Raw genomic sequence first — 27,738 nt, 5'->3', positions numbered from 1 at the left:
ACCCTTCAGGAAAGTAAAATTATGTTTCACGATAATAAACCATAAACTCGAGTCCTTTGACTAATCTCCGTTAACCAGAAAAGGAAACATCACGTGATCGAAAAGGTTTATTTCCAGAATATTTTGACGGTGTTTACTTCACGTTCGGTAATATTATTGGATTTTCCCCATAAATAAATAGTTTTTATTGTTTTACTGTTGCGCAAAAGTCGAAATTTGTAAAAAAAAAAAAGTCTTCCAATCACTCAGTTGTTCCCCTCAACCAATGGGAACCGGGTTCGGGAAAGTCGGACAAGATGTAAACGGTGTTTCCCAACATCGAGTCAGTTACCTGGCAGCAACAATTCCCATTTATCACCACATCTGATACAAGTTAAATGCTCTAATGACGACGAGGTTCTCCATTTGAAACTGTTCGTTCGACATATGGAGATTTTTGACGCCGAGAGTCCGCAATAAGAACCCATATGCCTGGTGTGTTGGCGCAGTGGTTAGGGCAGCGGCTTGGGATCCAAGAGGTCCTGAGTTCAAGCCCTGTTGAGCCACTGAATTAATACACCAGGGGGTTGACTCAGCCTGTCATCCTTCCGAGGTCGGCGAAATGAGTATCAGTATACCTGGCCGGTGTATACCCCGGTTAAAATAGGTGTACCATATCCCTGTGTCGTAAGAGGCGACCAGGGTTGCGTCAGGAAGGGCATCTGGTGTAAAACATGTGCCAAATCACGATGCGGATCATACGGATGATCCGCTGTGGCGACCCCTAACGGGAGCAGCCGAAAGAGGAAGAAGAAGAAGAGTCCGTAATAAGAACCCGTATCGGTGTTAAAACGGGTGACTAATTACAAATACATAACAAATCGTTTTTTAAAACAAACAAATAAATTTTTTTCTGATACGAAGTCGAGGGAAAGCGAATGTGATTAATTGAACGCGGCTTGTGGTAGATTTGGTGAAACGGTGTATTTGTGGGATTTATGTGGATTAATTGTTCGTCCGAAGGAAACGTCTTGTAAACGATGAAAAAATAAATGTGCGAGGTTTATATTACTTCCGGTTCACAGGAACACGTGTTTACGTATCAGCCAATCATAGCTCGGGAATGTTGAGGAGTGGTTGTGAATGAACACGAGAGTTTGTGGTGATAGTAATCCCGGTTTAAAGTCGTGAAGCGGACGAAACGTGGATACATTGAACGGTCGAACGAATGAGGACGTCCGCAGAGCACGCGGTTCAATGAGCAGATTGAAGTGCGTTTGGAGATCGATTTGTTGTCCTTAGTTCCCGCACACAGCACGCGGGGACCATGTTGTCCTTCATTCGAGCAGTGCGGGGGACGGTGATGCGCTTCGCTCAATGGACGCGGCCGTCGGAGTACGTCTGTGGAGTTCCCACGGCGACGTGGGACCGGCTCACGGGTTCGAGAAGAGCCGAGTCTGGCGGAGCCTCGGACTCGGACGGAGAGGGTCTCAGGCGATTGGAGAACGTCCGCGACGTGCTGCGCGGAAGTACCCGGAGCGGACGCGTGCTCATGCAGGTAAGAGTTCAGGTACACGGGAATACAAGGCGCACACAAGGCCATTTGGCCCATCACGCCCGTGTTACATCAACATCGCACGACCCACAAGTTCTCACCTTGACGAACGGTCTTCTTGGTGGGACCAGAACTCCCAATAGATTTGTTAAACAAGACCTCATGTAAATGGTCCCCATCTGATACTTGTCTTGACAATAATGTCGTGCCTCCCCTCTGCCCGGCGACCGTCGCCCCCTCCCCTCTGCCCGGCGACCGTCGCGCCCCCCACCTCTGCCCGGCGACCGTCGTGCCCCCCATCTCTGCCCAGCGACGGTCGTGCCCCCCCACCTCTGCCCGGCGACCGTCACGCCCCCCCTCTGCCCTGCGGCCGTCGCCCCACCCCTCTTCCCGGCAACCGTTGTGCCCCCCGCCTCTGCTCACGGTCCACTGCCCTCGAGGCAGGGGGGTCAGCTTCCCTCTGCCCCGTCCCATTTGCTCCAGGTGCTCAACCACCGTTAACATCATGCGCCCTTTATGCAGGGCTGGGTGCAGGGCCTTCGGGTTCAGAAGGATGTGCTGTTTGTCGATGTCAGTGACGGATCTTGCAGTCGTGTACTGCAGGTGATCGCCGATCCTTCTTTGCACAGCAGGTTTGCCTCGCTTTGTGTCTCCACATTGATTCTCTCCCTCACCGTCTGTCTTGTCACCTTTGCGGCTATATATAATATATTTATACGTTTTGCAAATCTTTTAGAATTTTTAGCTTAGGCCCCTCCTGCCCCCTTACCCCTCATCCTGCATGCAGGAGTCTGAAGATCCCACAGTCTTTCACAAAGTGTAAGTGAGTTCTCACCACACCCTGGACAAATTGCAAATCCTTGTCCAAGTACTTCCTTTACAAATGTGAGTTCTCGCCAGCCTGTTGATGACCGAATTTGGTGCAACAATTCCTACTGACCACACAATTATAGCAGGAATAATTGTGGTTGTCAAAGTAGTAGGGTGTACTATCGTGTGGTATGGTAAGAAAATTAAATAGGGGTGAAAAAGTGTGAATTTGGATCAACAACTACACAGGATTTTAATGGGGTTTGCACTTCATGAGACAAATTTTTAGGTCAGGTCAGGTATGGGAGCATGCACCGGAGCTGCGCTTCACTGCGTCCACTTTCCACCGATACTCCAGGGGGCCTCCGTCTGGCCATCTCCATCCCCTTGAGATGCTGATCAACCTGCTGCATCCACGAAGCACGTGGTCGGCCAATTGGCCTCCTTCACCTACGAGACTCCCTCACTGAGAGAATCTGATGAGCAGGATCAGCGTCTGGAAATTGAGCCACATGTCCATGCAGCCGCAGCTGACGCTCACGGACTATGCAGGTAACAAATCTCATTTGAGTCTCTCTCAGCAACCGCTCGTTGGACACAAAGTCCGACCAGCGATAGCCAAAGATTCTCCAAAGCGACCTGGTACCAAACGAATCGAGTCTCCATCTCAGATCCCTGGTCAGAGTCAGAGAGATACCAGAGTGCAGTTCAGACATCAGATTGATCAGTTTTGGTGGCACCCCATGAAGACCAACAATCCTCCAGAGGGCATCCCAATTTCACTGAATCGAATGCTTTGCAGAGATCAACATAGGTCGTAAGCAGCCCCTGCTGAAACTCTCGTCTGTGTTCGGTGAGGACCCGAAGAGGAAGGATACGGTCAATCGTTGACCTCTTTGGTGTAAAGCCTGACTGCTCTGGACACTGGTGCTCAAGCAGATGGTGGCGAACCATATCAAGAATTATCCGAGCAAAGACCTTGCCCGGCACTGAGAGCAGCGTCACCCCTCGGTAGTTGTTGCAGTCTTGGTGATCACCCTTCTCTTTCCAGAGAGGGACAGCAACGCCCCCCTTCCAGTCAGTTGGGATGATGCCTGCGTTCCAGGCAGAGCACAGAACTGCATGCACTGACATGAGTACAGCATTTCCACCAGCCTTGAGAAGTTCAGCATGGATGCCACAGATCCCAGTAGCTTCACCCCATTTCAACCGGTTCACCGCAGTCTTTGTTTCCACAAGCAAAGGTGGACCACATTTGATTGGAGAGTCAGCAATCGGGACAGTAACACTCCTGACATCCAACTCAACAGCTGGTGGATCAGCCTGGTACAGCCGCTCAAAGTAACCGGCCAGCGGGCCTTCACTTCGGACTTCTTTTGTTGAGAGCCCACCACCCTCTGCTCTAACTGCATTACACCGAGGGATGGGCTTGGAGGAACACAATGCGCAAATTCCCCTGTAAGCAGGACGAGAATGACTTGACCACAGGTAATGCTCCACCCCGTCAGATTCCTTGCATAGAGGCCTCGTCCACCCGCAGCGCATGGACAGTTTTATGTTTCAACTACCTGAACAGTTCAGCTCTGTCATTAAGCCTGGCCCTGTGATTCTGGTCAATACTATCCAGTGTCGCTTGAGACACAAAATTCTTCTTTGCCCTACAGTGAGTTCCAAGACATCCACCAGCAACAACAAGGATGGTGGTCTTGAAGGCACTCAACAACTCTTCAGGATTCCCCAAAGCATGCAGACCCCCCCAAATCTCCACTCAGCCTGTTCGCAAACTCCTCAGCTATCCTCTCATCCTTGAGCTTACCAACATCCAGCCGAGGCTAGGATGGTACCATTCTCCCAGATTTAAGCTGCAACTTCAGAGTTCCTACCACAAACCCACGGTCGGTATTGAGGAACTGAGCACTCCGGTAGACCCTGCAGTTCTAGATCATCCTCCATCGACCACCAACGAGCACATGGTCAATCTCCTTTGCCACACCGCCAGCGTTTGAATATCAAGTCCAGCGATGAGGATATGGGTGCTGAAACAATGAACTGGCAACCAACCCTAAGTCCATGACTTCTTGCAAAGTCAAGGAACTTCGTGCTATTCAGGTTCACAGTTCCAGGCCCATGGGGACCAACACATGTCTCGTAACCATCCCTATCAGTTCCAGTCAATGCATTGTAATCCCCCAAGACTAGAAGTGTATCTCGTCTGGGGCACTGATCAACCACAGACTCTTGCGTGGCATAGAATGCATCCTTCACGGTGAGATCACTCGCCTTAGTCGGAGCATAGACAGAGACCAGGGAAATGACACCTAAGGAGTGACGAATCCTTAGGCGCATAATATGCTCATTGACCGGTGTTACCTCAATTATGATTGGGGTCAGTTTATTGGACACAGCAACAGCAACCCCATGGCCATGGTAACCATCAGAACAATAGTAGGTGTAACCATCTGCCATGATCTTGCAACTATATGGTCTCCGAACCTCAGAGAGTGCTGCAACACCGATGTTCAAGCGCTTGAGCTGAGATGATAATAGAGACAGGTGATCATCCTCCCTTCGGGATAGGACATTCCAGGCAACCATCCGAAGGGACCGCCTCAGGTTAACCCAAGGAGACCGCCGTCTGGTGGACCACACCTCAGCACCACCGCGACCACAATCTGACCCAGGAAGGTTACTCCGTGGTTTTCCTCCCATCATCAAAGAGTGGGGGTCCCGGATGGCTTTGCCCCAATCCCATCATATGGTGAGCTGCACAGGAAGTACTCCCATGGAGTTGGTTTTCAATTCTCTGTTTTTCTTGTTTTGCGGAATGAAGGGTTTTATTGTGGCCGGAGTGCAAATCCTGCCACCAACATCCTAAAAAAAAGTAACCCAACTGCAGGAGGATGTCCGCAGACACATAACACTTGGGCACTAGAAATTGAAGGTCGTTGGCGCACAAAGAGTTCCTGTGCTCTTTGCCAGGTTTTGTTTTTAATCCTGCTGGGTGTCCGTATCCATACACCCTCCTTATCAGAAAACCTGGTGGGGGAGACAGTTTAGTCTCCAACAACCCGACCATGGAACAAGTTGGTACAGGTTTATATTTCTACCTGTAGCAAGTCACAGATCTAATGTAGTCTGAACTGAGAGTTAGGTGAAAATGCTCAGAAGGCCAACCCAAGTTTTAAAACGACAGAAAACACGAGTCATTTCAAAATCTTTGTGTGATTGACTTTCTTGAACACGAATACACACCACATACAAATATGAATGCTTCAGTTTAAAAGCGGTGCCTTCCAGACTTCCACATGTCCACCCTGAAGTTCAGTGCATTTTCACCAGGAACCCGGTTATTGAAAAATAGCAACTCCTTGTGATGGTCAGCATTCAGCTCGTGCAGTTGATCCTCGTGCAATGGTTTCTTCATCTTTGGAGATAGGAAGTAAGTGTATGGTGGCACATCATGGAGAATCTCTTTACTGCACTTATGCAGCAAGTACTGCACAATGGAGCTGCAAATGAGGGAGGGGCTGAAAGGAAAATCAGGCCATCCTCCAGTTGCTTCCATTTCTGCTCTCTGTTCTTTTCCTGCAGTACCCTCGGAAATATCATTCCGTTCTCAGTCTGATCCTGGAGCACAGGGTGGTCAGGTGTAAGGCCACCGGGGGAGAAGCATGCTATGTGCATTGCCTTCGATGCGTCTTGGCTGCGACGAATGAGTTAACTTTCTTGGTGACCTGGGTGAACGCCAGTTAGTACTTTGCCTCTTTTACTGTGGATCAAATGTTTCATGAACATGTCATCCTCACGTTACCAACACTGAAGATAAGTCCTACTTGGTCATCATTGAGCACATGGGGATTCCATTTTGCACAATCTCCCCCCCTCCACCCCCCCACCCCCCCCCACCATTTTTCTGTGTAGTATATTGAACACACGAGCAGGGGGATGCCAGATTTTTTTATTATTATTATTATCGTACAGCATCTTCATCTTTCTCACCACCAATCCAGATAGCATTCACCCACCTTCCGTATGTTTTCATACAGCGGGAAATGGTCCTCCAGAGCCTCCATCACCAGCTTATGAATCTTCCCAAACATTTTCCCCAATGTGAAATGTTATAATTGCACATATGTTTGTATGCAATGGGTCTCAGTTCATTGTTCATCTGGAAACTGGCAGCAGCACCTGTACATCAATGTCACCTTGTGAGGAAGATCGGTATTTCTCATTAGCCTCATGACACTTGAAAAGCTGTCGGTACTTCTGTATTGCAAGATTATACACCGAAATGATGTTTATCACATGCATGGCAAGATGTCTCCTTGTTCATTTTCCTGCATGAGAACTTTCCCTGTTCCATTTCCCCACCCTCCATTTCATCATCATCTCAATATCACTGACATCGCCACCTTACCTCCTCCCAGTAGATCGGCCTCCGGGCCTGTTCTCGTCCTTTATTCCCAGGTGCTACTTCTTCCCACACTTTTTTAAAAATCCATTGTCGAGGCTCGTGGAGGAGCGAGAACATAGAATGAAACTAACAGTGAAAATGGTGGTGGGGAATACACTCGTAGCAGGCCAGAGGGACAAAATAGATGGAGGTTTGGAAGAATAAAGGACATGAGTAATGGGAGGACAAATGGGATGAACAAGATAGATACAGATACAAACTCTCAATCACAGAAGTGGAAGGTAAGACTGGGCAAGAAGCAGAAATGCAACAACAAAAAAAGTATTTAAATTAATTTTTTAAAACGAGGACAACGGAGTCGTGCAGGAGTGGTAACTTGGTAACCTATAAACCCAGAAAGAGGTGTGCTTGTGGAGTGTTAATGAGGTAAAAACTCGCTACTCTTTCTTACTTTTCTCTCGACTGTACTCCAACCCCCACTCCCTCCCAACCAGCAATCTGACGTTTGGCAGTGCAGTGGAAGTGGAGGGTCGTTTGCAAGCAAGTCCATTTCCTGCACAACCTGTTGAAATTGTTGCCTCATCAATCGTTGTCCTAGGAACATGTGACCCACTGGTTTGTTTTGTCTTTTCTGCTTTGATTAAAATCAAATTATGAATGCAAAAATCTCATTTGGGGGGCGATGGGTGGAGAAGAGGGGAGTCTCATTCAGTTTGCTGTTCTTTCGTGGTATTTGCCAGGTATGCAAGCCAAGTATTTCAGATTTTATTAGCGGCACGAAGACATGATTAGATCGCAATACAATCTTTGAGTTTATTAAAAAAAAAAAAAAATTTTTTTTTTAAAGCCACAGTGAATCATTACATACGCTCTTTCATGCTGTCCTTTCTCTGTTTGGCCACTTAACAAGAAGCAAAGATGCGCGTGTGTTCTTCCACACACACCAGGAATACCCACTGAAACGTAAACACCGCTATTCCCTGGAGAACACGCGTCGGTATCCTCATCTGCGATGCCGTGATCCAGCATTTGCTGCCCTACTTCGACTCCGTGCCGTAGCCACATCAGCTACGCACAAGTTCTTCCAGGTAAAGCACTTGTACTGGCCACATCCACCTCGCTTGTTTATGATTCCACACAAACATTTGTTTTCATATGCTGATGAGCTGACGGCATCCTCCTCCTCTCTCATCCGTCTTGAGCTTCTTCATAATCCCTTTATGGCATCTTTTTACCTCCGCCACCGGAGTTGAAGGAGGTTATATTTTCACCCCTTTCTGTTGGATTCGCTATATATGCTAGATATCCCTTTATTGTCGGGCTTTCCGTCTGTCTGTCTGTCTCTCTGTGTGTGTGTGTGTGTGTGTGTTGTGTGTGGCTGCAACGCGAGGCTCCACAGCACAAACCAGCGAACCGATTTCGATGAAACTTTGCCAACAGGTGCCATATTGTCTGGGAATGTGCGCGTTTGAATTTCGTTGCCGAGCAACCACCCATTGCTGAGCAGTGGCTGAAAAACCGCGTGCAGTATTTTCAATACTTGTCCTTCAGTTTTGAATGTAGAGAAACGAGACTTCGGAATTAAACACTTCAAGATATTTAGAAAATTTTAGTCAAGCCGATTTTTGATTGAGGTTTTATTTTTCAAATGGTCGTCCTTCAAAAATCGGGTGTATATTTACCGTCATTTTTTATGAGGGGCTTAGGAAAGTGGGCGGAGCTTAGGGAAAGTGGACGTGGCTGATGAAAAGTGGGAGTGGCATATGCAAGTGGGCGTGGCATAGGAAAGTGGGCGTGGCTTATGAAAAAGATTGTGTGGCTCAGGAGGTGTGGTCAAACGAGCATTGAGCGAAGTTTATCGGTGTGTGTGTGTGTCTGTGTCTGTGTCTGTGTCTGTGTCTGTCTGCCTGCAACGCGAGGCTCCACGGCACAAACCAGCAAACCGATTATTTTTCAAATGGTAGTCTTTAAAAATAGGGTGTCTATTTACCGTCATTTTTTATGAGGAGTGCCAGTTGGCAAAATACGCAATAGGAAAAATCTTGCCAGGCAGAGGAACAATTGTCTGTGAACCAATACGTCTTGGCAATGAATCTTCAGCGGTGGATCGGTCAGAATGAAAAGCATCGTATCCAGCGCTTCGATCCTTGCGAATCCCTCGTCGCCTACGGGCTTGTCTGTTTGTTTGTTACTTGCAAAATCGAAGCATTTTCAAGTACAGTATATTGGTCAGTCTATTTTGTTATTCTGTCTGTTTGTCAATTGTCTACAGGTCACAATTCTAAACCGATCATCATGAAACTTTACCAAGTTGTAGAGGTAGTCTCAACTGAGAACCCTATTGATTTTGAGGTCAAAGGTCATCTTGAGGAGGAATTTCTAAAATCGGTTATTTTTCATCCGATTGACGTGAAAGTTGAAGAGGATTTGCATATTGCATCACTGAATTGGGAAACCAACTATTTGAGCTAAAAAAGGTTAAAGGTAACCTCAAGGTCAAATTTCTAAAATAATCAATTTTCATCCAATTGACCTGAGCTTTGATTAAGTTTGTCAATTTTATTCTTAATGAAATGGACAATTTGATGTATCCATGGCAACTTTTGGAGAGGGGGTGGGGGGGTGGATTTTGCAAGTATCGTGCTCTGCACGTCTTTTTCTTGTTTGTTACTTACGAAATCTAAAGATTTCGTAAGTATATTGATGACTTCTGTCCCCTGTTTGTGTGTTTGCTTGTGTGTGTGTTTGTTAACCTCCGCCATCGAAAATGGATGGAGGTTACTGTTTTCACCCCTTTCTGTTTGTTTGTTTGTTTGTTTGTTTGTGAACAGTATTACGGAAAAACTCCTCGACGGATTTCGACGAAATTTGGTGGGGGTTGGGTCTGGTCCAAGGATCATGCCATTAGATTTTGGACCTGGTCCAAAATCTACTATGGCCGCTTATGGCGGCTAATTTGAAAAAATATTTGAATTTTTGTTTTTGCATTTCTACATGTTTTAAGTGATTTTCAACCCCCCCCCCCAAAAAAAAATTGTTAGAAAAAAAAAAAATTGCAAATTTTTTTCAACAAAATTTAGATTTTTTTTTTTTGCATTTCTACATGTTATAAGTGATTTCCAACAAAAAAAAACATGCCAAAATTATAATTGCGGCTGATTTTGGAACTTCAGGTGGATATACCCACGTAAAATGAATTTCTGTCTCAAGGAATCGAGTTATGACGAATGAATTGAGTATGTAAAAGGGAAAGTTGCAAACTATAACTCTGTGAGCACTGTTGATGTCAAATTGAATGAATAGGATATCAGGTTCACTTGAGTGACCTAGCAGTATTGGCGGCGGAGGTTTTGCACTCGACCGAGTGCTCCCCCTCTAGTTTGTGTGTGTTTGTTTGTTTGTAGGCACGATAACTCGAGAACGGAAGAAGCTACCAATGTCAAATTACACCACGTGATTCAGAAGGGTTATGGCTCATGCTGATTAGATTTTGGTCAAAATCGGTCAAAGGTCAAGGTCACAGTGAGGTCAAACATCCAAAACATTCGATTTTTGATGATTTGTTACAGAATCATCGTAGAAACTTCTGGTTTGCATCGCTACCTTCTTTCGAGATAGCTTTTATTAGACAAGGTCAGAGGTCAAGTTGACGATTTCGTAAGTACCAGTCTATGACTGCTTGTTTGTTTGTTTGTTTGTGTGCAGGATATCTCAAAAAGTTGTGAATGGATTCGGACGAAACTTGGTGGACAGGTTGGGTGTGTGACGAAGACGATTTTTTATTTTTATTTTTTTTTTTGCAAACATTGTCGAAGCTCGTATATGAGCTTACACACAGAATGTATAACAAGGGGAGCAGGAGACGAGGGGTAGGACAGAGAAGCACAAAACAGTGGGGAACAGAGACATTAGGAGATCTGTGGAAAGGAGAGGGATGGGGCAGGGAACATGGGGTGTACAAGATGGACATTACAGGGACTTTCAGGAAGGAAAGCAGAGAATTTGAAGGAGGTGAGTTTGGGGTGGATTAGCGGGGGTAGAAAAGATGGTTTTGGATGGAGGAAGTTAAGAGATGGTAGTGAACAGCTGTTTTGAAGACCTGGACGGAAGAATGGGATTGAAGAGCGTGTGGGAGTTTGTTTCAAAGGTGGGAAGAAAGAGGAATGAAAGATTGAAGGTGAGCAGTGATTCTTGATTTTGGTAGTTTTACCAGAGGGGGGCTGCTGGCAGACCTTGAGCGCCCTGGAGAAATATGGGGGGGGGGGAGAGATCACAGATGGAGTGTGGTTTGGCAGGTGGTGGGGCGAGGCTAGAGAGCATATGGTGGAAATCAGAAAGACCACCGACGTGCCTTCGGTGAGTGTGACGTGATGAATGTACAAGCGTGACGTGAACGTGATTATTGTACAAACATGACCTAACGACAATATGGGTAAATGGCTTTATGCTTCCAGGATTTTCAATAATTTATTTTTAATGGGAGACAATATGGGATGGTGGTGCAGATTTTTGAAGCACTGGAGGTGGGTACATGATTGGAAAAATATGGAAGCAATTCCATCAGCAGGAAAAGAGAGGGACAGATAAACAAGAAGTTTGGAATTTTCATGGTTGACAAGGTTGCACTTTGAATTTTCAGCGGAATGCTCAATGGCCCTCGGACACCCAAGTTGAGAGGGTTACCATTTGGAATCTATAAGATATAGAAAAAAAAATGGATGTCATATAGCGGATAGAGAATCACCTTAAGATTATGCATACCAAATCTCATCGAGTTCCATTTACTGATAATTACTCGGTATCAATTTGAATGAAAAGTACCGAAAATGCGGTTTGATATTGGAAATCCCCAAAGTTCGAGGGGGTGCTGTGGGTGAACAAAGATCTAAATCGAAAATCTGGCTTGATCGTTTGTGCACAATGTATTCCAGATGATTAGTGTGAATTTTAATGACCATCTGACCATAACCCTAGGATGAGTAGCATTTGGCACGAAGGCACCTCCAGTTCTCGCATATTATCGATTTTTGCCCTTTGACCCCTGACCTAAGCAATATCGGTCAATATGTCCTGAGGCAAAGTTGTAGTACTCATTGCGTGCTATGAACCTGCAAAGTTTCATTCAGATCGATGCACTCACCTGGTCGCTAGGGGGCCTTCAATTTTCGCCAATTTTCGGGCATACCCCATTTGTAGGGTGCTCTGCGGGTAAACTATTCCATATATCACAAAAACCGGAATATATTTGGTAGAGCATCACCTGTAGATGATGCATGCCAAATTTCATGAGCCAACGTGGGATAATGGCTTTCGGAATTTATTTCGCGTGAACGGTACCAATTTTTAAGGTTTTTCGGCTGTTGCTCGGGAACCAAAGCTTCCCAAGCAACCATCACAATTTCCAAAGCATGAGGTCATAAGATGTACCTACCACCCCAGTTTGGTCAAAATCGGCCCACGTTTACTACCAATTATGCTGATGACAAACTAACAAACATCCAAACAAACAGACAGAATTACTGACAATAAGGGTCACCTATTTCGGCGACCCAACAAGCCGGTAGGCGACATGGGTGGTTGCTACATAATTGTATACGAGTCATACAGTTTTTGACGGATCGGGCTGAAATTTTTTGACAAAGACGTTGATTATGGTGTGCATAAAAGCGCGGAAGCCAATTTTTGATTTTCGAAAAAATTGATTTTTTTTAGGATTTTTCAAAAATTTCAGTCCCGTTGCTAGGCAACGGTGGCGTCCATAGCAACGGTGCTTAAAAGCATGCAACTAGATCCTGATATGAACCTACCTGTCAAGTTTCATCAAAATCGTTTGACTCTTCTGGCCTCCAGAGCTGTCCATTACATACAAACATACAGACAGACAGAAAAACTGAGAATAAGGGTAGTCTAACGACAGAAAGTGGTGAAAACATAACCTCCTTCATCTTCGGTGGTGGAGGTAAAAAAGCTCTGAAGGATTAGGAAGAGCAAGAGGAAATTAAAGACTAAATGACTGAAAAACCATCCAGTCTATGATGATAAATCGGTGGCCTTTTAATGGCAAATGCTGATTAATTATTTCAAGACCTTTAGCCTCCATGGCATCCAGCAAAGATCTGGAATGAATGTAAGTAGGCTAGCTTACAAGAGAGAGCAAGACTCCACTGTGCTCAAAGCAAATTCTTGATAGGCGAGGAGAAGTTCTGCAGTATCGAGGAAGGGTTTTGCTTGATGGAGAAGTCCCATTGTGTGCCAGCTTGAAGAAGTGTTTGTGGTGGAGAAAATAGTATTCCATACATGATACAGTGCACTTGGTATATTTGTTGACATTGAACGAAACATTTTTTTGTTCAGGTAACAGATATTTCCTCATTGACCCTATTTTAAATTTTTCGTCTTGAAGTTGATCCGGTGGGCTCTTGTTACAGCGCGGCGACATCGCGCTGTTATATAATTGCCTATTCTGTCCTGTGTCTTCTGGCACACTTATTGTTGGGTGTGATGTGGGCGGAGATTGTGGGCGGGGATTGCCGGATGGATTGTGGGCGGGGATTGCCGGATGGATTGTGGGCGGAGATTGCCGGGTGGATTGTGGGCGGAGATTGCCGGGTGGATTGTGGGCGGAGATTGCCGGGTGGATTGTGGGCGGAGATTGCCGGGTGGATTGTGGGCGGAGATTGCCGGGTGGATTGTGGGCGGAGATTGCCGGGTGGATTGTGGCCGGAGATTGCCGGTTGTATTGTGGGCGGAGATTGCCGGGTGTATTGTGGGTGGGGTTAATGCGGAAGAGTGACGTTTTTTGTGCTGAATCGTTTTCTGTGTGATGTCGGAAGTTGATTTTCTGAGCAGGAAGTGATAATTTTCCTGTTCCGTTAGTTGTTGACGGGCAGCGTTGTAACTCTCGTTCTTCATTGTTTTTCACCAGAAGTGTTTTTAAAACCACTTGTGGAGGTGATTTCTTCCTCTTTTTTTGGTGACAGAAGTGGTTATTACAGCACGGCGACATCGCGCTGTTATATAATTGGCTATTCTGTCCTGTCTTCTGTCACACTTATTGTTGGGTGTGATGTGGGCGGAGTTTGCCGGGTGGATTGGATTGTGGGCGGAGATTGCCGGGTGAATTGTGGGCGGGGGTTAATGGTGAAGAGCGACGTTTTTTGTGCTGAATCGTTTTCTGTGTGACACCGGAAGTTGATTTTTCTGAGCAGGAAGTGATAATCTTCCTGTTCCGATAGTTGTTGACGCGCAGCGTTGTAACTCGTTAACCTCCGCCATCTTCGAAGATGGATGGAGGTTACTGTTTTCACCCCTTTCTGTTTGTTTGTTTGTTTGTGAACAGTGTTACGGAAAAACTCCTCGACGGATTTCGACAAAACTTGGTGGGGGGGGGGGGTTAGGTATGGTCCAAGGATCATGCCATTAAATTTTGGACTTGGTCCCCCCCCAAAAAAAAATTGTTAGAGAAAATTTTCTTTTGTTTTTTTTTGCATTTCTACATGTTTTAAGTGATTTACAACCCCCCCCCCAAAAAAAGAGAATTTTTTTTGCATTTCTACATATTTTAAGTGATTTCCAACCCCCCCCCCCCAAAATTGAGAAACAAAAATTTTTTTTTGCATTTTTACATGTTTTAAGTGATTTCCAACCCCCCCAAAATAAATTGTTGCAACTTTTTTTCAACAAAATTTCGATTTTTTTTTTTTTGCATTTTTACATGTTTTAAGTGATTTCCAACCCCCCCCCCCAAAAAAAAATGTTGGAGAAAAGAACTATAACTCTCAGCTCTGTTGACATATTTAATGAATAAGATATAAGATTCACTTGAGTGACCCAGCAGTATTGGCGGAGGTTTTGCACTCTCTCGAGTGCTCCCCCTCGAGTTCTTCATTGTTTTTCACCAGAAGTGTTTTTAAAACTACTTGTGGACGTGATTTCTTCCTCTTTTTTTGGTGACGAAGTGGTTATTACATCGCGCTGTTATACAATTGGCTATTCTGTCCTGTGTCTTCTGTCACGTCTTCTGTCACACTTATGGCTGCGTACGTCCCTTTGATCTGAGGGCTATAAATAGAAATTTGTCCAACTTCACAACTCTTCCCATCATGTATGCTAATTCACCATGTCTGCATTTAAATGTTATAACTGCAAAATTGTTTCATCATTCTTAACCTCGACTTTTACTGCCCCCAGCCGTGCGATATCGAAGTATTCGCTTCTTGTTTTATATTGTCACAACAGTGCTGACTGATTACAAGCTCGCTTCTCTTTATCTTGCAGGACCAGGGCTACCTGCAGATCCACACTCCAATACTAACATCCAATGACTGTGAGGGAGCTGGTGAGCTTTTCCACGTACAGGTGAAAGTTCTACATCTTGCAGATTCAACCCTGGGATTTGAAAATGAAAAACAAACAATTTTCTATTTTCTTTTAATGTTTTGAATCTGAACAAAAATCCCTTGATGCTCCTCAAAAACGTCGGGGGGGGGGGGTAGTTATCTTCTTTCCAAACAAAATGACTGTTTAATAACAAATATAATCCAGTTTAGATTTGCTCATATATCTTCATTCAAAGCATCTTGATCATCTCCTTTATGGAAAATGAACCACATCAGAATACAGTCACATCTGGTGTGATTTATTATCGTTGAACTAATGAAATTTATATGCTGAATACATTTTAATTGCATGTACATTATGCAGTCATACATCTAGGCATGGGTATGGGTTGGCAACTACTCATCCGCACCACTCACAATCTGTGGTAGAAATGGTGGAGTCGTGATCAGTGAGCAAGAAGCCTAATTGAATTGTCTGAGTTCCAGTTTCTCTTTCTCCATCCTCTTCTCTCCTTTGCACCCAATGACCTCCCACTAGTCACGCACATGAGTCACACGGTAACAATATGGTGGGTAAATCGCAGGGTGAGAGAAGAAACGGTTTCCTCAATGAATGGCAGCTGACGTCCCTTTTGAACGACTCGTGTAGGGTGGCTTTGCAGTTTCAGACCCTCAATTGTGGTCTCTTTTCCCCCCTAGCCCCTCCATACCTGGAAATATCTTCCCACATCTGTCACATGCTAGTCACTCGTAGTATAGTGTGAATGCGCAGGTCATGGTTCCATAGAACGAATACCTCAAAGCATAAAGAGGAGGTCAAAAAATATGCAACACTTTTTTTGCTCAAATCTGACAGCCCCCCACCTCCCCCACCTCCTGTAATGCTCCATAACCCTCAGCAGACGCCCCCCAAGATATTACGTAACGCTTAAAGACCACCCCCACCCCCACCCCCACCTCAGGGGTGGTGACAGGCTGATTAGGTGTCCCATATACCGTGGTGCCCCCAGAATCCGAACGCCCCATTGTTTGAACAAATTGGAATCCGAACAATTTTTTCGAGAAAAATTTTCCCTAAAAACCGAACACATTTTCAAAAACCGAACACAACGTGGCGTTCATGTTTGTTCACGTGTTTCCCCCCCTGTTCGAGCCGCATCTTCGCGCTTTGTTCATTCAGTTCGTCGGTGGAAGTCCTCGTGAAAGCATCTCTCATGTGTCGATCGCTACTTTACCTCGTGTTGATTTCACCTTGATTTGTGCTGGTTTTTTTTTACTCATCTTGTGTTTTAATTAATAACAAAAGCAATCCGATCATGTTGTGCGACGGACTGTTGGGCAAGGATTTAATTTCACAGAAAAACTGGTTTTAATTTGGAATATCCATGATTACCTCAGCCCGATGCGTTTGATGAAAGTGATTGTGGTTCTCGGGGTATCATGTTTGAGCTGCCCTGGGGGCAGCGCTCTCGCAGAGTGCGCGAGCGATCGGAACCCAGGCCGGAGCTCGAGCCTGTGTAGACCTTCGGATGTGGTGATTGTACCAGTTTACATACAATACACCGCAACCGAAGGTCATTTACTCATCTTATTTTACCTTAAACATGGGTAATTTCAGTTGAAAGTTGGTTTGCTTGGGGTCCAGGAACGGATTAATTCACTTTCCATTATTTCTTATTGGGAAAATTGTTTTGGAATCCGAACTTTTTGCAATCCGAACAGCCTGCCGGAACGAATTAAATTGGGATTCTGGGGGCACCACTGTTTATACAGGATCGTACCGTTTTTTTTTGTTTTTTTTTTGCCCAAATGTCTTGTGTCCCATTTCATGCTTTGGATGCTGTTCGTTCTGCTTTTTTCAGTACAACAAATAATACTTGTAAAACGAAAGGCGGCATAGTATACCGTCAATGAGACCAAGCAGCAGGCAGAAACCCTGTAATGGTGTCATCGGACTAATCACTCAGTGATGCAATCATTACTAAACATGTTCAATTGCTTTCATTTGCAAATGAGATCAAGTGTCTGTTAAATGCTTGTATTGTCCATTTCAGTCATCTCACACTGCTGATAGCCAGGATGCAAGGAAGGAATTTTTTAATTCTCCAGCATACCTCACAGTCTCTGGACAGCTGCACTTGGAGGTCATGGCTGGGTAAGAGCCTTAAATATTGTTATTTTTTGTAATAAGATAAAGTATTGATGTGGATTTTTTTTAACCCACCTTGTTGTGATCGTTGAAGGATTCTACCTGGCCAATTATGGAATCGTATTTGACTTCAGGCAGAGTTTAACGTTTGTCCGATTTGGTTATAAAATCCTGCATAAAACCCATTGACACTGATAAAACCGATGTCCACACAAGTCCTTCCTTGTGAAACAATTTATTTTCTAATTATCCACCATACTTTTCACCCTCATACAATGAACTTAAGAATCCCCATTGATTGCAATATTATTTGGTTCTATTTCATTTATTCTTACTTTAGTTAACAGTTAGAACAACCCGATTCAATTCACTTCCACATTACATCAGAGTTTTATTCTAACTTGGTACTTGGTCAGTTCCAAGGAGCACAAGCCACTGAGATTCTAATACTTCCTCAGGTACTTGCACTGAAACAATTTTACATTTCAAAGCATTTTATACTTTCATGAGAGAGTGGTGGGGGCTATCAACCCAGACTGCAGACGTGTCCTTTAGACGAGAATCCACTTCATACATTTCGAGGCAAAGGTTCGCTGTTATCAGCTCAGGTCACTCCGTTCCAGACCAAGACATTTATCATCATTTAGGGCAAAAAGTCTCTTGGCCAGAAAGGACAGCCAATTCAACTTGTAGCATAAAAGTTACATTTCTAAAACTCCATTTGTTACAATTTAGAATACATTAATATAAATTTTTCCCCCACACTCCCCCGTTTTTTTTTTGTTTTTTTTTTAAGGAAAATTTGAATAATTTTCTTACACATGATTACCATGTCCTGTTCCTGAAGGAGAAAAGATTTCCATTACTCAAGTTCAATCAACAATGGCAGCGAGTGCTCATATCAGAAAATGAGTGAGTTTCCATTTAATTTATGGCCTGTTCATCAGCATGTGTCACACATTGAAAACATGCTACCCGAAGTCAGAAGATAAACAGGTCAGGGTGTGGATAGAGCAGCACCCAACGGGAAACACAATCGAAGCACTCCTTGAGCTGAGGAGAAGGTAGATGTGGGCAAGTACAAGCTTGGGCCGGACACTGGGTTGAAGGAGATGAAAAGGAACACATGTTGTAAACGACTCGCAGTGTGGAACTCCAGGCCTGTCATACATTGAAGCAACCACAGCAAGTTCACGATGTATTTGCAGAGCGGCAATCGAGAGTGTGGCTGAGAACATTCCTCCACGCAGGCACCACACAACGCCGACATTAAGACTTTGCTCAACCTTCTCCTCAGTGGGTTTTTTCTTTCTTTTTCCCACATTGCTCCATCTTATCTCCTCAGGAAGCGGCAGTTTCATGATCACGTGTTGAATGCCCATTCACCCAAATCTGGGTTGTCCCATCATCCAATCTTTGTTTGGAAGTTCTTTCCAAGCTTCATTTAGACGAAATCGTACATTTCATAGTTTAACTGCGTTCAACACTGAAACAAAGAAAACCAAAGTTAACATCGAGTAAACATCATGGGCTCATGTATTTCCACAAGACTGACAAAGGTTCTTCCAAAGCATTGAACTTGCATTATCAATATTTTATCTTTCCTTATTATTTCCCTAAATGACAACTAAAATATACAGAAATCTCAGTTGTATGTGTACTCAAAGCATTCATCTCATTTGTTATTTCCATGTAAAAGCAAACAGTCTTTATCAGGGTTCCAATTTGCGATCAATAATTCTTTTCACAAAAATATTCCATCATTTATCCCAAAATATGAAAGTAATCTATTTCTTCAAGAACCGAATCCAAATCGATTTTGCACAGTTACCATTTTAACATTCACATCTGCTAAACAATTTAGTTTCATTCACAAATAGTTCCAGAGCAACTGCCATTTTTTTTTTAAAATCTTGATTTAATTCTCAGTAACTTTTCCTTATCCTCAATTAACAGATTGACAAGGGTTTTTTTAATGAGCTTAGTCTGAAAGTAACTAACACAGTTACCACACAAACCCCAATTTGAGAGTTCCACTCCGCTCGGCCATCCTGACAGAGTTGCTGAGCTGCAGAGCGTAAAATATATCAAAAATAATGTTAAACCAATCTCTCTAAAACAACACTGAATTCCATCGACATTTTAAATCTCTGACATTTTCCATCTATCCACTTCTCTCTCACCAAAACAGCAAACATGCTGCCATTTTTCCAACTCATACACAAACCATCTTTCACTTCCTCTGACCTTCTCAATTACGAATCCATTTTCCTTTATCAAAACAAAAAAATCATTTTAAACAGTTGTACAAAAATTGTCAAATCATTTGTCAAATCTGTCATCAGGCGAATATCATTTAAATTGCAGCTCAAACACTCTGTCTACACATGTAGCTAGACCCTCCCCAATCTTTATCCCAGTTTTGGGGAAAGCATCTTAAACTTCAGACTAATAAACATCCAATCTTTCTTTAACAACTTTTTGGTCAAAACAATAAAATATTTCGTTTTAAAATCCATAAATCAAAAATTAAATCTTCAGCATCTATCCAATTAAATCATGAATTTACCTTGACTGAATCGATCAAAGGGTTACATTGGGTTGTTTGCCATTGCCTTCCCAGCACAAGTTCAGGCGACGTGTCCTTTAGATGAGAAGCCACTTCGTACATTTTGAGGCAAAGGTTCGCTGTTATCAGCTCAGGTCACTCCGCTCCAGACCAAGACATTTATCATCATTTAGGGCAAAAGTCTCTTGGCCAGAAAGGACAGCCAATTCAACTTGTAGCATAAAAGTTACATTTCTAAAACTCCATTTGTTACAATTTAGAATACATTAATATAAATTTTCCCCCCACAGTATGGATATTAAAATGCAACTTCTGACTTTGTTGCAGCTTGTGGGGTAGGGAGGGAGGTTGGCTTTTCATGAGGGCCAGCGAGCCAGAAACACGTCCGCTGCTAAATGTATTGCCAGCTAACTGCAATAACTGCAGCTTTAGAAGTGTTTCTCTCAGTAAAGGGATTGATCCATGGACATGTTTCTTGCTCGATGGCCATCATCAGTGCTGATGACGGGCAATGAGGAAGAAATTAGGTTGTCACCCAGATCAACAAGTCCGATGCCACCTATTCAAGTTGTTTGAGGCAAAGAGTGAAATAACATGTTCAGACAGCACGTAGATAATCTTAAGAACAACAAAAACGAAATATCAATTGTAAGTTTGAGCGAAAGCTCATTAGATCGGGCAAGAACATTTGTTGTATTGACAGATCAACAAAAACCGTACACATGGAAAACCAAGTTGTGTGGGCTGTGTTTTTTCTGGATCGTTGGAACAACCAAGAAAATTATTCAGAAACCATAACGTTTATCAAAAACACCTGGTGTAGTGGCGTGCGCTTGTAATCCGGCTACTCGGAGGCTTGGGTTGGAGGATCGCTTGAGGACGGGAGCTCTGCACTGGGCTGCGCTATGAGAGGGTGTAGGGCAGCCCGGAATCATGGCGAAACCCAATCCTTATCCCTGTGTCCTAAGAGGCGACCAGGGTTGCGTCAGGAAGGGCACCCGGCTTAAAACCTGTGCCAAATCAGTATGCGGATCATAACGGATGATCCGCTGTGGTGACCCCTAACGGGAGCAGCCGAAAGACTAACAACAAAAACATAATTTTTATCAAAAACCAAACCATATATTGGTGAAGTATGGATGTTCAACTGAGGACTTGATTGAAATTCAGAGGTTTTGTTGATTTTTTTTTTCTTGTAATAACAAAATGAGGATGTCTGTAATGATACCGTTTTCTTCCAAAAAACACAAACACTTTAGAATGTGGCTGCTGGAAACATCATGTAGTGTAGGGCTCAAGACGAGTGAATAATTACATCCAATGATGTCACAAAGGAATGATTGTCTCAAAATGTCAATAGTGTGTGTGTAAGCACCCTGAGAACAAATGACTGAAGAAGTCACCAGAGAATCCAAAGGGAGTTGTTTGCCATTCCTGGTGCAAAGCAGCTTCTAACTATGCCAGTCAAGTCTGCACAAGAGGGTCAATTTTGTTAACCCTCTCGAGCCCACAAAATGTTCTGGGTGAACAAAAAAAATCAAACAAAATTGCATGCGGTCACCGATGACCCCTGTGGGGCTCTAGAGGGTTAAAACTACACCCAATAATATCCCAAACATGCTTTGTACTCTATATGATTTAAATCAGGACTTCTTACTGGCCAGGGCAATGTTTTTGATGGCAGTGCTTCTTTCGAAGTCAGTAACTCCACAAGAACAGTGGTGTCTGGTATTTATCATCCATTAATTTACAGGTCATGTGAGAAGTGGTTGGTAGTCAAAATGTGGAACAACAACCCGATCCAAAATATCCATTTGGTACTTTTCATCTGTAAGGTTACCCTGTGTCGGGACAATATCAAGTTTCTAATCGCAACAGCCAGCCCCATATCTTAACGGATCCACCACCAAAAAGGATGTTCAATCTTCTTTTGAACATCTTTTAGGCTGTGTTCGGTTGCTGCCAAACCCATGTTCTATCATCGGCCGCATGCAGGAGAAATCTACTCTCATCAGATCAATTGATCTTCCTCCAGGATACGAGATTCCAGTGATCATGTGCCTGGCATCATGCCAAGCGGGCTGCTTTGTGTACTGGGGGTGAGAAGAGGGTGTTTTATTGGTCTGCTAACTTGGTAACCTGCAGCAGGATTCTGGACAGGACAGTTCTTGTGGATAACCTCCGAGGGAGCTTTCATTCATGCCACAATATTGTGCTTGTGACAAAAGGAATATGTCGGACAAGGCTGATCAGAGCTGCTGCATTTCCTTTGTTCGAGATCACTTTGGGCCATTTAGATTTAGGCTTGTCATTTACATAATTGGTTTGTTGATGTTTGGGGACCAATCCAAAGAGAAAACTGTTTGATGGAAGCCATGTTGACATCCTATTTCACAGTTGGATATCCAAGCATTGTTCCTCCCAATAATTAGCCTTCTTTCAGCTTCACTTGGCCTTCTATGAGTCATAGTAACAGTCCACCAATAGGAGTATGCAACAATATCATTACTTTCTCCAAAGCTTGACCAGGTGAAAGTATTTTTATGCTTCTGCAGCTGAATGTGCCAGAGGCATTATGTTTTTGGGTTGTCTGTCTGGCCATGCATTCGTCGGTGTGTGCATTGCAGATTTTTGTTACTTCGATAACTTGTGAACCACTGAAGGGATGTTGACCATACTTGGTACAATCATTTGCGATGATGCAAAGATGAACCGATTCAATTTTGGGTTCATCAGGTCAAAGGTCATGTGCCCTTTGAAAAGAATTTTGCAGCTCATACCTGGAGTTAGAAGCATCTAATGTTTCCTCTCTTGGACTTATCTCTCTCTTTATTTTTTTTTCTCTCGCGCTTTGTCTCATGTGACCTTTAATTTTTACGTGACTTTTAATTGATATCAAATATAACAGTGGATTTCCATCTAACATGGGCGGAGGCATATCTAATGATGCATTTGTGTCAAATTCTATTTTCTAGTTTATTTATTATTATTATTTTATTAGCTGTTTACACACCCTCGGATGGGTATGTAATGTGACTTTGTGGTGGAGTACAACTTCTTTGCTGAAAGCAATGTCACGTCTATACAAGTATGTATCACGTGTGTATCACGTGTGTCAAGAGTGGCTTCGAAGCTATATCGGCGTTCTACTACGTACTTAAGTCATACTCACATTTTCCCCCTCTTCTTCTTCCTAATAGTCATACTCCTTCCCCTCTTCCTGAGCTTTCCGTGCCCTCGTGTAGAGGTATGGGGTGGAGCTTGCATCAAGCAAGCAAACTCGTTTTTATACACTGTACAATATTCTCTCCCTGTCTTCTTTCATTCTGATTTCCTCTTCCTTATTCCTATTTCCATTTCACCACTTTTCTGCAGAAAAACTTCTATTTTATTCTTCTTGATGTGATGGTGCTTCAGTGTTTTATAGCTGTAAGCTGTCTTGGTTTACAGTATATAATCAACTTCCACTGTCTTCATGTGGCAGAGGTGTTACCAAAGTGAAGGTGTGAAAGCATGTCTTGTGCTATCACCAGATAGCTGTTGGCTAACTGTATTGCGCTAACCCGAACAGCCCCATTTATCCTCTATTACTGGCACCCTGAACCAAAAGGGCTACCACAGAATTTTGCATCGCCATGCAATACCCTCTGGTCTACGCCTAGTTGGTCAGGGGTTCATCCTACAGCAAGATAACGACCCAAAACATACCTCCAGGCTATGTCAGAACTACCTTCGAAGAAAAGAACAAGACTGTAGGCTTCAAATCATGGAATGACCAGCACAGTCCCCAGACTTAAACCCCATCGAGCTGGTTTGGGATGAACTGGACAGAAGGGTGAAAGCAAAGAAACCTACAAGTGCAACACATTTGTGGGAACTTCTGCAACAGTGTTGGGAAGAACGTTCTGAACAATATTTGATTTCCATTGTAGAAAGAATGCCACGAGTATGTTCAGCTGTTATATCTACAAAAGGTGGCTACTTTGATGAGTCAAAAATTTTGATTAAATTTTGTTCAACAAAACGATTCCATGATTTATTTTTTCTCTGCAATTGTTTATTTGGTCTATGCTTTAATTTCAGAGTACATTGAAACATTAAACTGCTTAAATTTCAGTAAAAACTGACAAAATGGGGGTGTTCTAAAACGATTGATCGGTAGAGTAAGTGCTGGGTTTGAAAATTTATTTGGTCAAGTGATGAATGCAAAACATAGCCTGTGCATGGAGGGTTGTTTCATTTATGTTTGAAAGAAAAGTTGAAATTTGATTCAATATAAATTTTTTCAAACAGCACTATTTTGTCGGTGTGATCATACTGACAGTCAGGTTGCAAAAGGAGTCGGCGTAAACCTCTTGACTTCCCTTCATAAACTGTCGATTTAAATGCAGATTTTGCAAAATCATTCAAGAGGGTCTTCATCTGTATAATTATCGAATAATGTTCCCTTTTTATCTCTCGATATGCACTGGCATAATGACATGCTCACAGGTTTTCTTATAAGTTCTCATTTTTAAGGAAGCTTGGCTTGAGTCCACAACACACATGAGCAACTTGGACAGTTTGTTCTTAAAGTTGGGTTCGTGGAATTGCTGAAAGTGTTCTGTTGTGTGGTGTGTGGTGTGGTGTGTGCACACATACAATGTGAAATGTACTGATCACCCTCCCAACAAAAATTCACTCTTTTGTACATCATGCCAAATCTAGCTTGTTGGCTTTCCTGCTCTGGACCATCTCATCATGTTCGACAATTATTGCCGATGCACGTGTAATGTTTTCTGGGTATCGCTATCACGTTGTTCACCAACTGTTTGTGTACACCTGTTCTTCATTGCAGTGCATTTCGCAAAGTGTATACATTCGGCCCGACATTCCGTGCAGACAGCTCTCAAAGCCGGAGGCACTTAGCAGAATTCCACATGGTTGAAGCTGAGATCTCCTTTACTCAGGGCTTGCAGGATGTAATCCAGGTATGTTTGACCCCATTTCACACCCTGATATTGTCACTGCCAGATATTCAACAACCACCACCACCCTTTCTTGGTTATTTTCTTTTCTTACAACCCCTCCCTTCCCTTCCTCTTCCCCCCTACTCTCAACTCTTTGCCCATTTTCCTTGTTAGTAGGAGATTGAGGGCCTGTATTGCTCTGTTGTGCGTCATATCCTTACTTCGTGTTCCAGTGATCTTGAGTTATTGCGCCGATGCACTGCACCTGAGCATAAGGTATGAAAGTTACAAGAGGCGGAGGTGAGGGGATAAGGTGTTGGGGGTAGAGGATTTGTGGGGCGACGGATTGAGCTTTATCACTACTTGCATACTTCTATTTCTGCTTCACTCTGCCCACAGTTTCACGTCCTCTGATTTCTTCATTTTGCAGGCCAAGCTTGATAAACTCCTCTCCATTCCTTTTAAATCGTGAGTGTGCTTGACTGCATATCGACTCTAGCTCCCTGGAATACATTTATCAATTTATGAAAATTTTATGGATTCTGCTCATAAATAAACATAACCCATAATTGTCTTTTTGGCATCGCATCTGACATTTTAAATTGTGAGTTAATGAGTTGTCTGTTCAGAAGAAAATGCTTAAAATATTATGGTTAGGTTAGTTTGGGAATTGGATATACATTTTCTTTTATTACCAGACGATGAACCTCACCCAGTGAACTGTCTTTCCATTGAACAAGTCGAATAAGTATTATTTTTCTTTCTAAAAGTAGTTTTTGTTCTTTGTAAACCTACACGTGCATTTGGTTTAATCCTACATCTTTTATCTTTACCCTGGCAGCATCACTTACTCAGAGGCAATTGACATTCTACAGAACAGTGCCAAGGCCTTTCACTTTGTTCCTGACGTAGGTCCTTGGTCCACCAATCAAGCCTCCTCACCTTCCCAGGCTTCCACACAATCAATTATCCAGTCTTTTCCTCCTAAACCTAGCCACTTAAAAAAAGCATCAACTGCATTGCATTTGTCTGTTTTTCAGTGGGGGAAAGACCTGCAAAGAGAGCACGAGCTTTACCTTGCTACGCATTGTGGTGATGTCCCTGTCTTTGTGACTGACTGGCCTCGAGAATTAAAACCCTTCTATGCACGCCAGAATGAGACTGATGAACATAGCAGAATGACGGTAAGCAGAAGGGTGAGAGAGGAGGTATAAAGAGTTTTGTCCATGTGGGTTCCGGACTGTATAACGCTATGCTGTACATATGGGTTCCGCAGGTTGCATCCGTGGATCTGCTCGTCCCAGACATTGGGGAAGTGTGTGGCGGAAGCTTGCGTGAAGAGAGAGAATCCGTTTTGCAGGAACGCTTGAACAGGTGGGTGTCTGTCATATTTTAGTGATCATAGGCTCAAGTCTGTTTGTGCCATGCTGAGAATAAACATCTTTAACCAAGAGTATCAAATAGTCACAGTTTAACCACAGGAAACACCTGGGAGCAGTTATTCTGATGGCACACTCTCACTTTTAATATCTGCTTTATTTTCTCTTCAGGCTTGGACTATTAGACAGCTATCAGTGGTAAGTCCATAATTTACATCTCCTCCTGCTTCATCTTCTATGTATGTTGCATTATATTTCTCCATATTCCAGTGCTGATAAGTTGAAGGGGAAAAGGGGTCATTATTTTGATCATTGAGGCGATGAAAGAAATGAGAGAGAGGGGTGTGGAGGGTAATTATAGAACTTGTGAGGGTGGGCTTATGACTGTTGTTCTAGAAACTCAACTCCAAGTAGCCTGGGACCCTCTCTTTCCCACTTTTCAAATCTTCAACAAAACTATTTTGTGAAATATCAATTATTTTCCATATTTTTCTCTTAAATAAGGTGATGGGTGATGGAAAAGCGAGAGAACAAAAGACATGAGCTGTGAGGCATACTCATTCCTGGGTAGATTAGTACAGGTGGACGTGGGACACAAAACATCAACAACTATAAAAGATCTGTACTTGTAGGTAGAATCATTGAGATTGGAGAACATAAGAGAAGCATGAAATTGGGGATTTTTGTTGGGCCGAATCTTGTCTACCTAATACAGGTTTGTTTCGTCGGGCCGAACAGTAGTGGGCTTCATCCTTGAAATATTGCAGGAAACAGCAAAATGGGACAGATTCAAGGAGGTGATGCCACAGATGAGAAAAACGGAATGAAAGTGTAGATGAATACATACGGTAGTAAGAAAAATCCGGTTTCTACCTTAAGGAGCCATTTACCTTTCACTGCACTTCTGAAAACTCATATAACTGATTTTTGCTGGACTCTATATCAATAGCCACAGAGATGGAAACATAAAGGAGTATTTGGTCTCGATGCACTTGGAAATACGAGGGTGGGTTCGGGGTGGGGCGATAAATTGATGAACGTACTTTTGTAAGGATTCAGAGCATAATGGGAGATTATGGTTTTGAGGAGGAAGGAAGAAAATGAAACTATTAAGACAAATTTGGGAGTGGCGTTGGGTGGGGGGTAGAGGTCAGGAGTCAGAGTAGGGTAAGTAAACGGGTATTTTTTTTAAGGGCTGTGGGGTAGTTGACTACAGGGCTGAATGATGCTCCTCCAACAAGCCTTTGTATTATTTTCATCAGAACTAGAAATCCCTCTGAATGTGTTCTTATAGAAACGCAACTGTACCCTTCCTGTTATTATTAAACATCTCATGAGATCTTTCTTTTTCTTTTGTCATTCTTCAGGTATTTAGATCTCCGGAAGTATGGGTCTGTGCCACATGGAGGTTTTGGATTGGGCTTTGAGCGTCTTTTGCAAAATGTGTTGGGAATCCCGAACATTCGTGATGTCATTCCTTTCCCTCGCTTGTACCATTCATGTCCTTTGTAACTAATGTTTTTATTCTCATCAAACTGTTTTTCTCGCATGAAAAGCTAATAAAAAGTACTTTGACTATAAAAAGCTGATTGTGT

General features: G+C 43.3%; 1 protein-coding gene across 1 annotated transcript; it reads left to right on the top strand.

Annotated features, from left to right (window-relative positions):
- Positions 1 to 657: 657 nt before the first annotated feature.
- Positions 658 to 27,738, top strand: NARS2 (asparaginyl-tRNA synthetase 2, mitochondrial). Its single transcript, XM_085860655.1, has 14 exons — positions 658 to 1,537; positions 2,057 to 2,166; positions 7,253 to 7,373; positions 7,706 to 7,846; positions 15,036 to 15,116; positions 17,152 to 17,252; positions 24,653 to 24,785; positions 24,942 to 25,040; positions 25,195 to 25,232; positions 25,606 to 25,672; positions 25,805 to 25,948; positions 26,041 to 26,138; positions 26,315 to 26,341; positions 27,511 to 27,738. The coding sequence occupies exons 1-14, from the start codon at positions 1,307 to 1,309 to the stop codon at positions 27,653 to 27,655; spliced, it is 1,536 nt and encodes a 511-aa protein (XP_085716781.1). The 5' UTR covers positions 658 to 1,306; the 3' UTR covers positions 27,656 to 27,738.

Source organism: Eptatretus burgeri, chromosome 16, assembly GCF_056783735.1.
Source record: "Eptatretus burgeri isolate ZD-2024b chromosome 16, Ebu_testis_v1, whole genome shotgun sequence".
NCBI lineage: Eukaryota > Metazoa > Chordata > Myxini > Myxiniformes > Myxinidae > Eptatretus > Eptatretus burgeri.
This window is presented reverse-complemented; position numbering and strand designations above follow the sequence as displayed.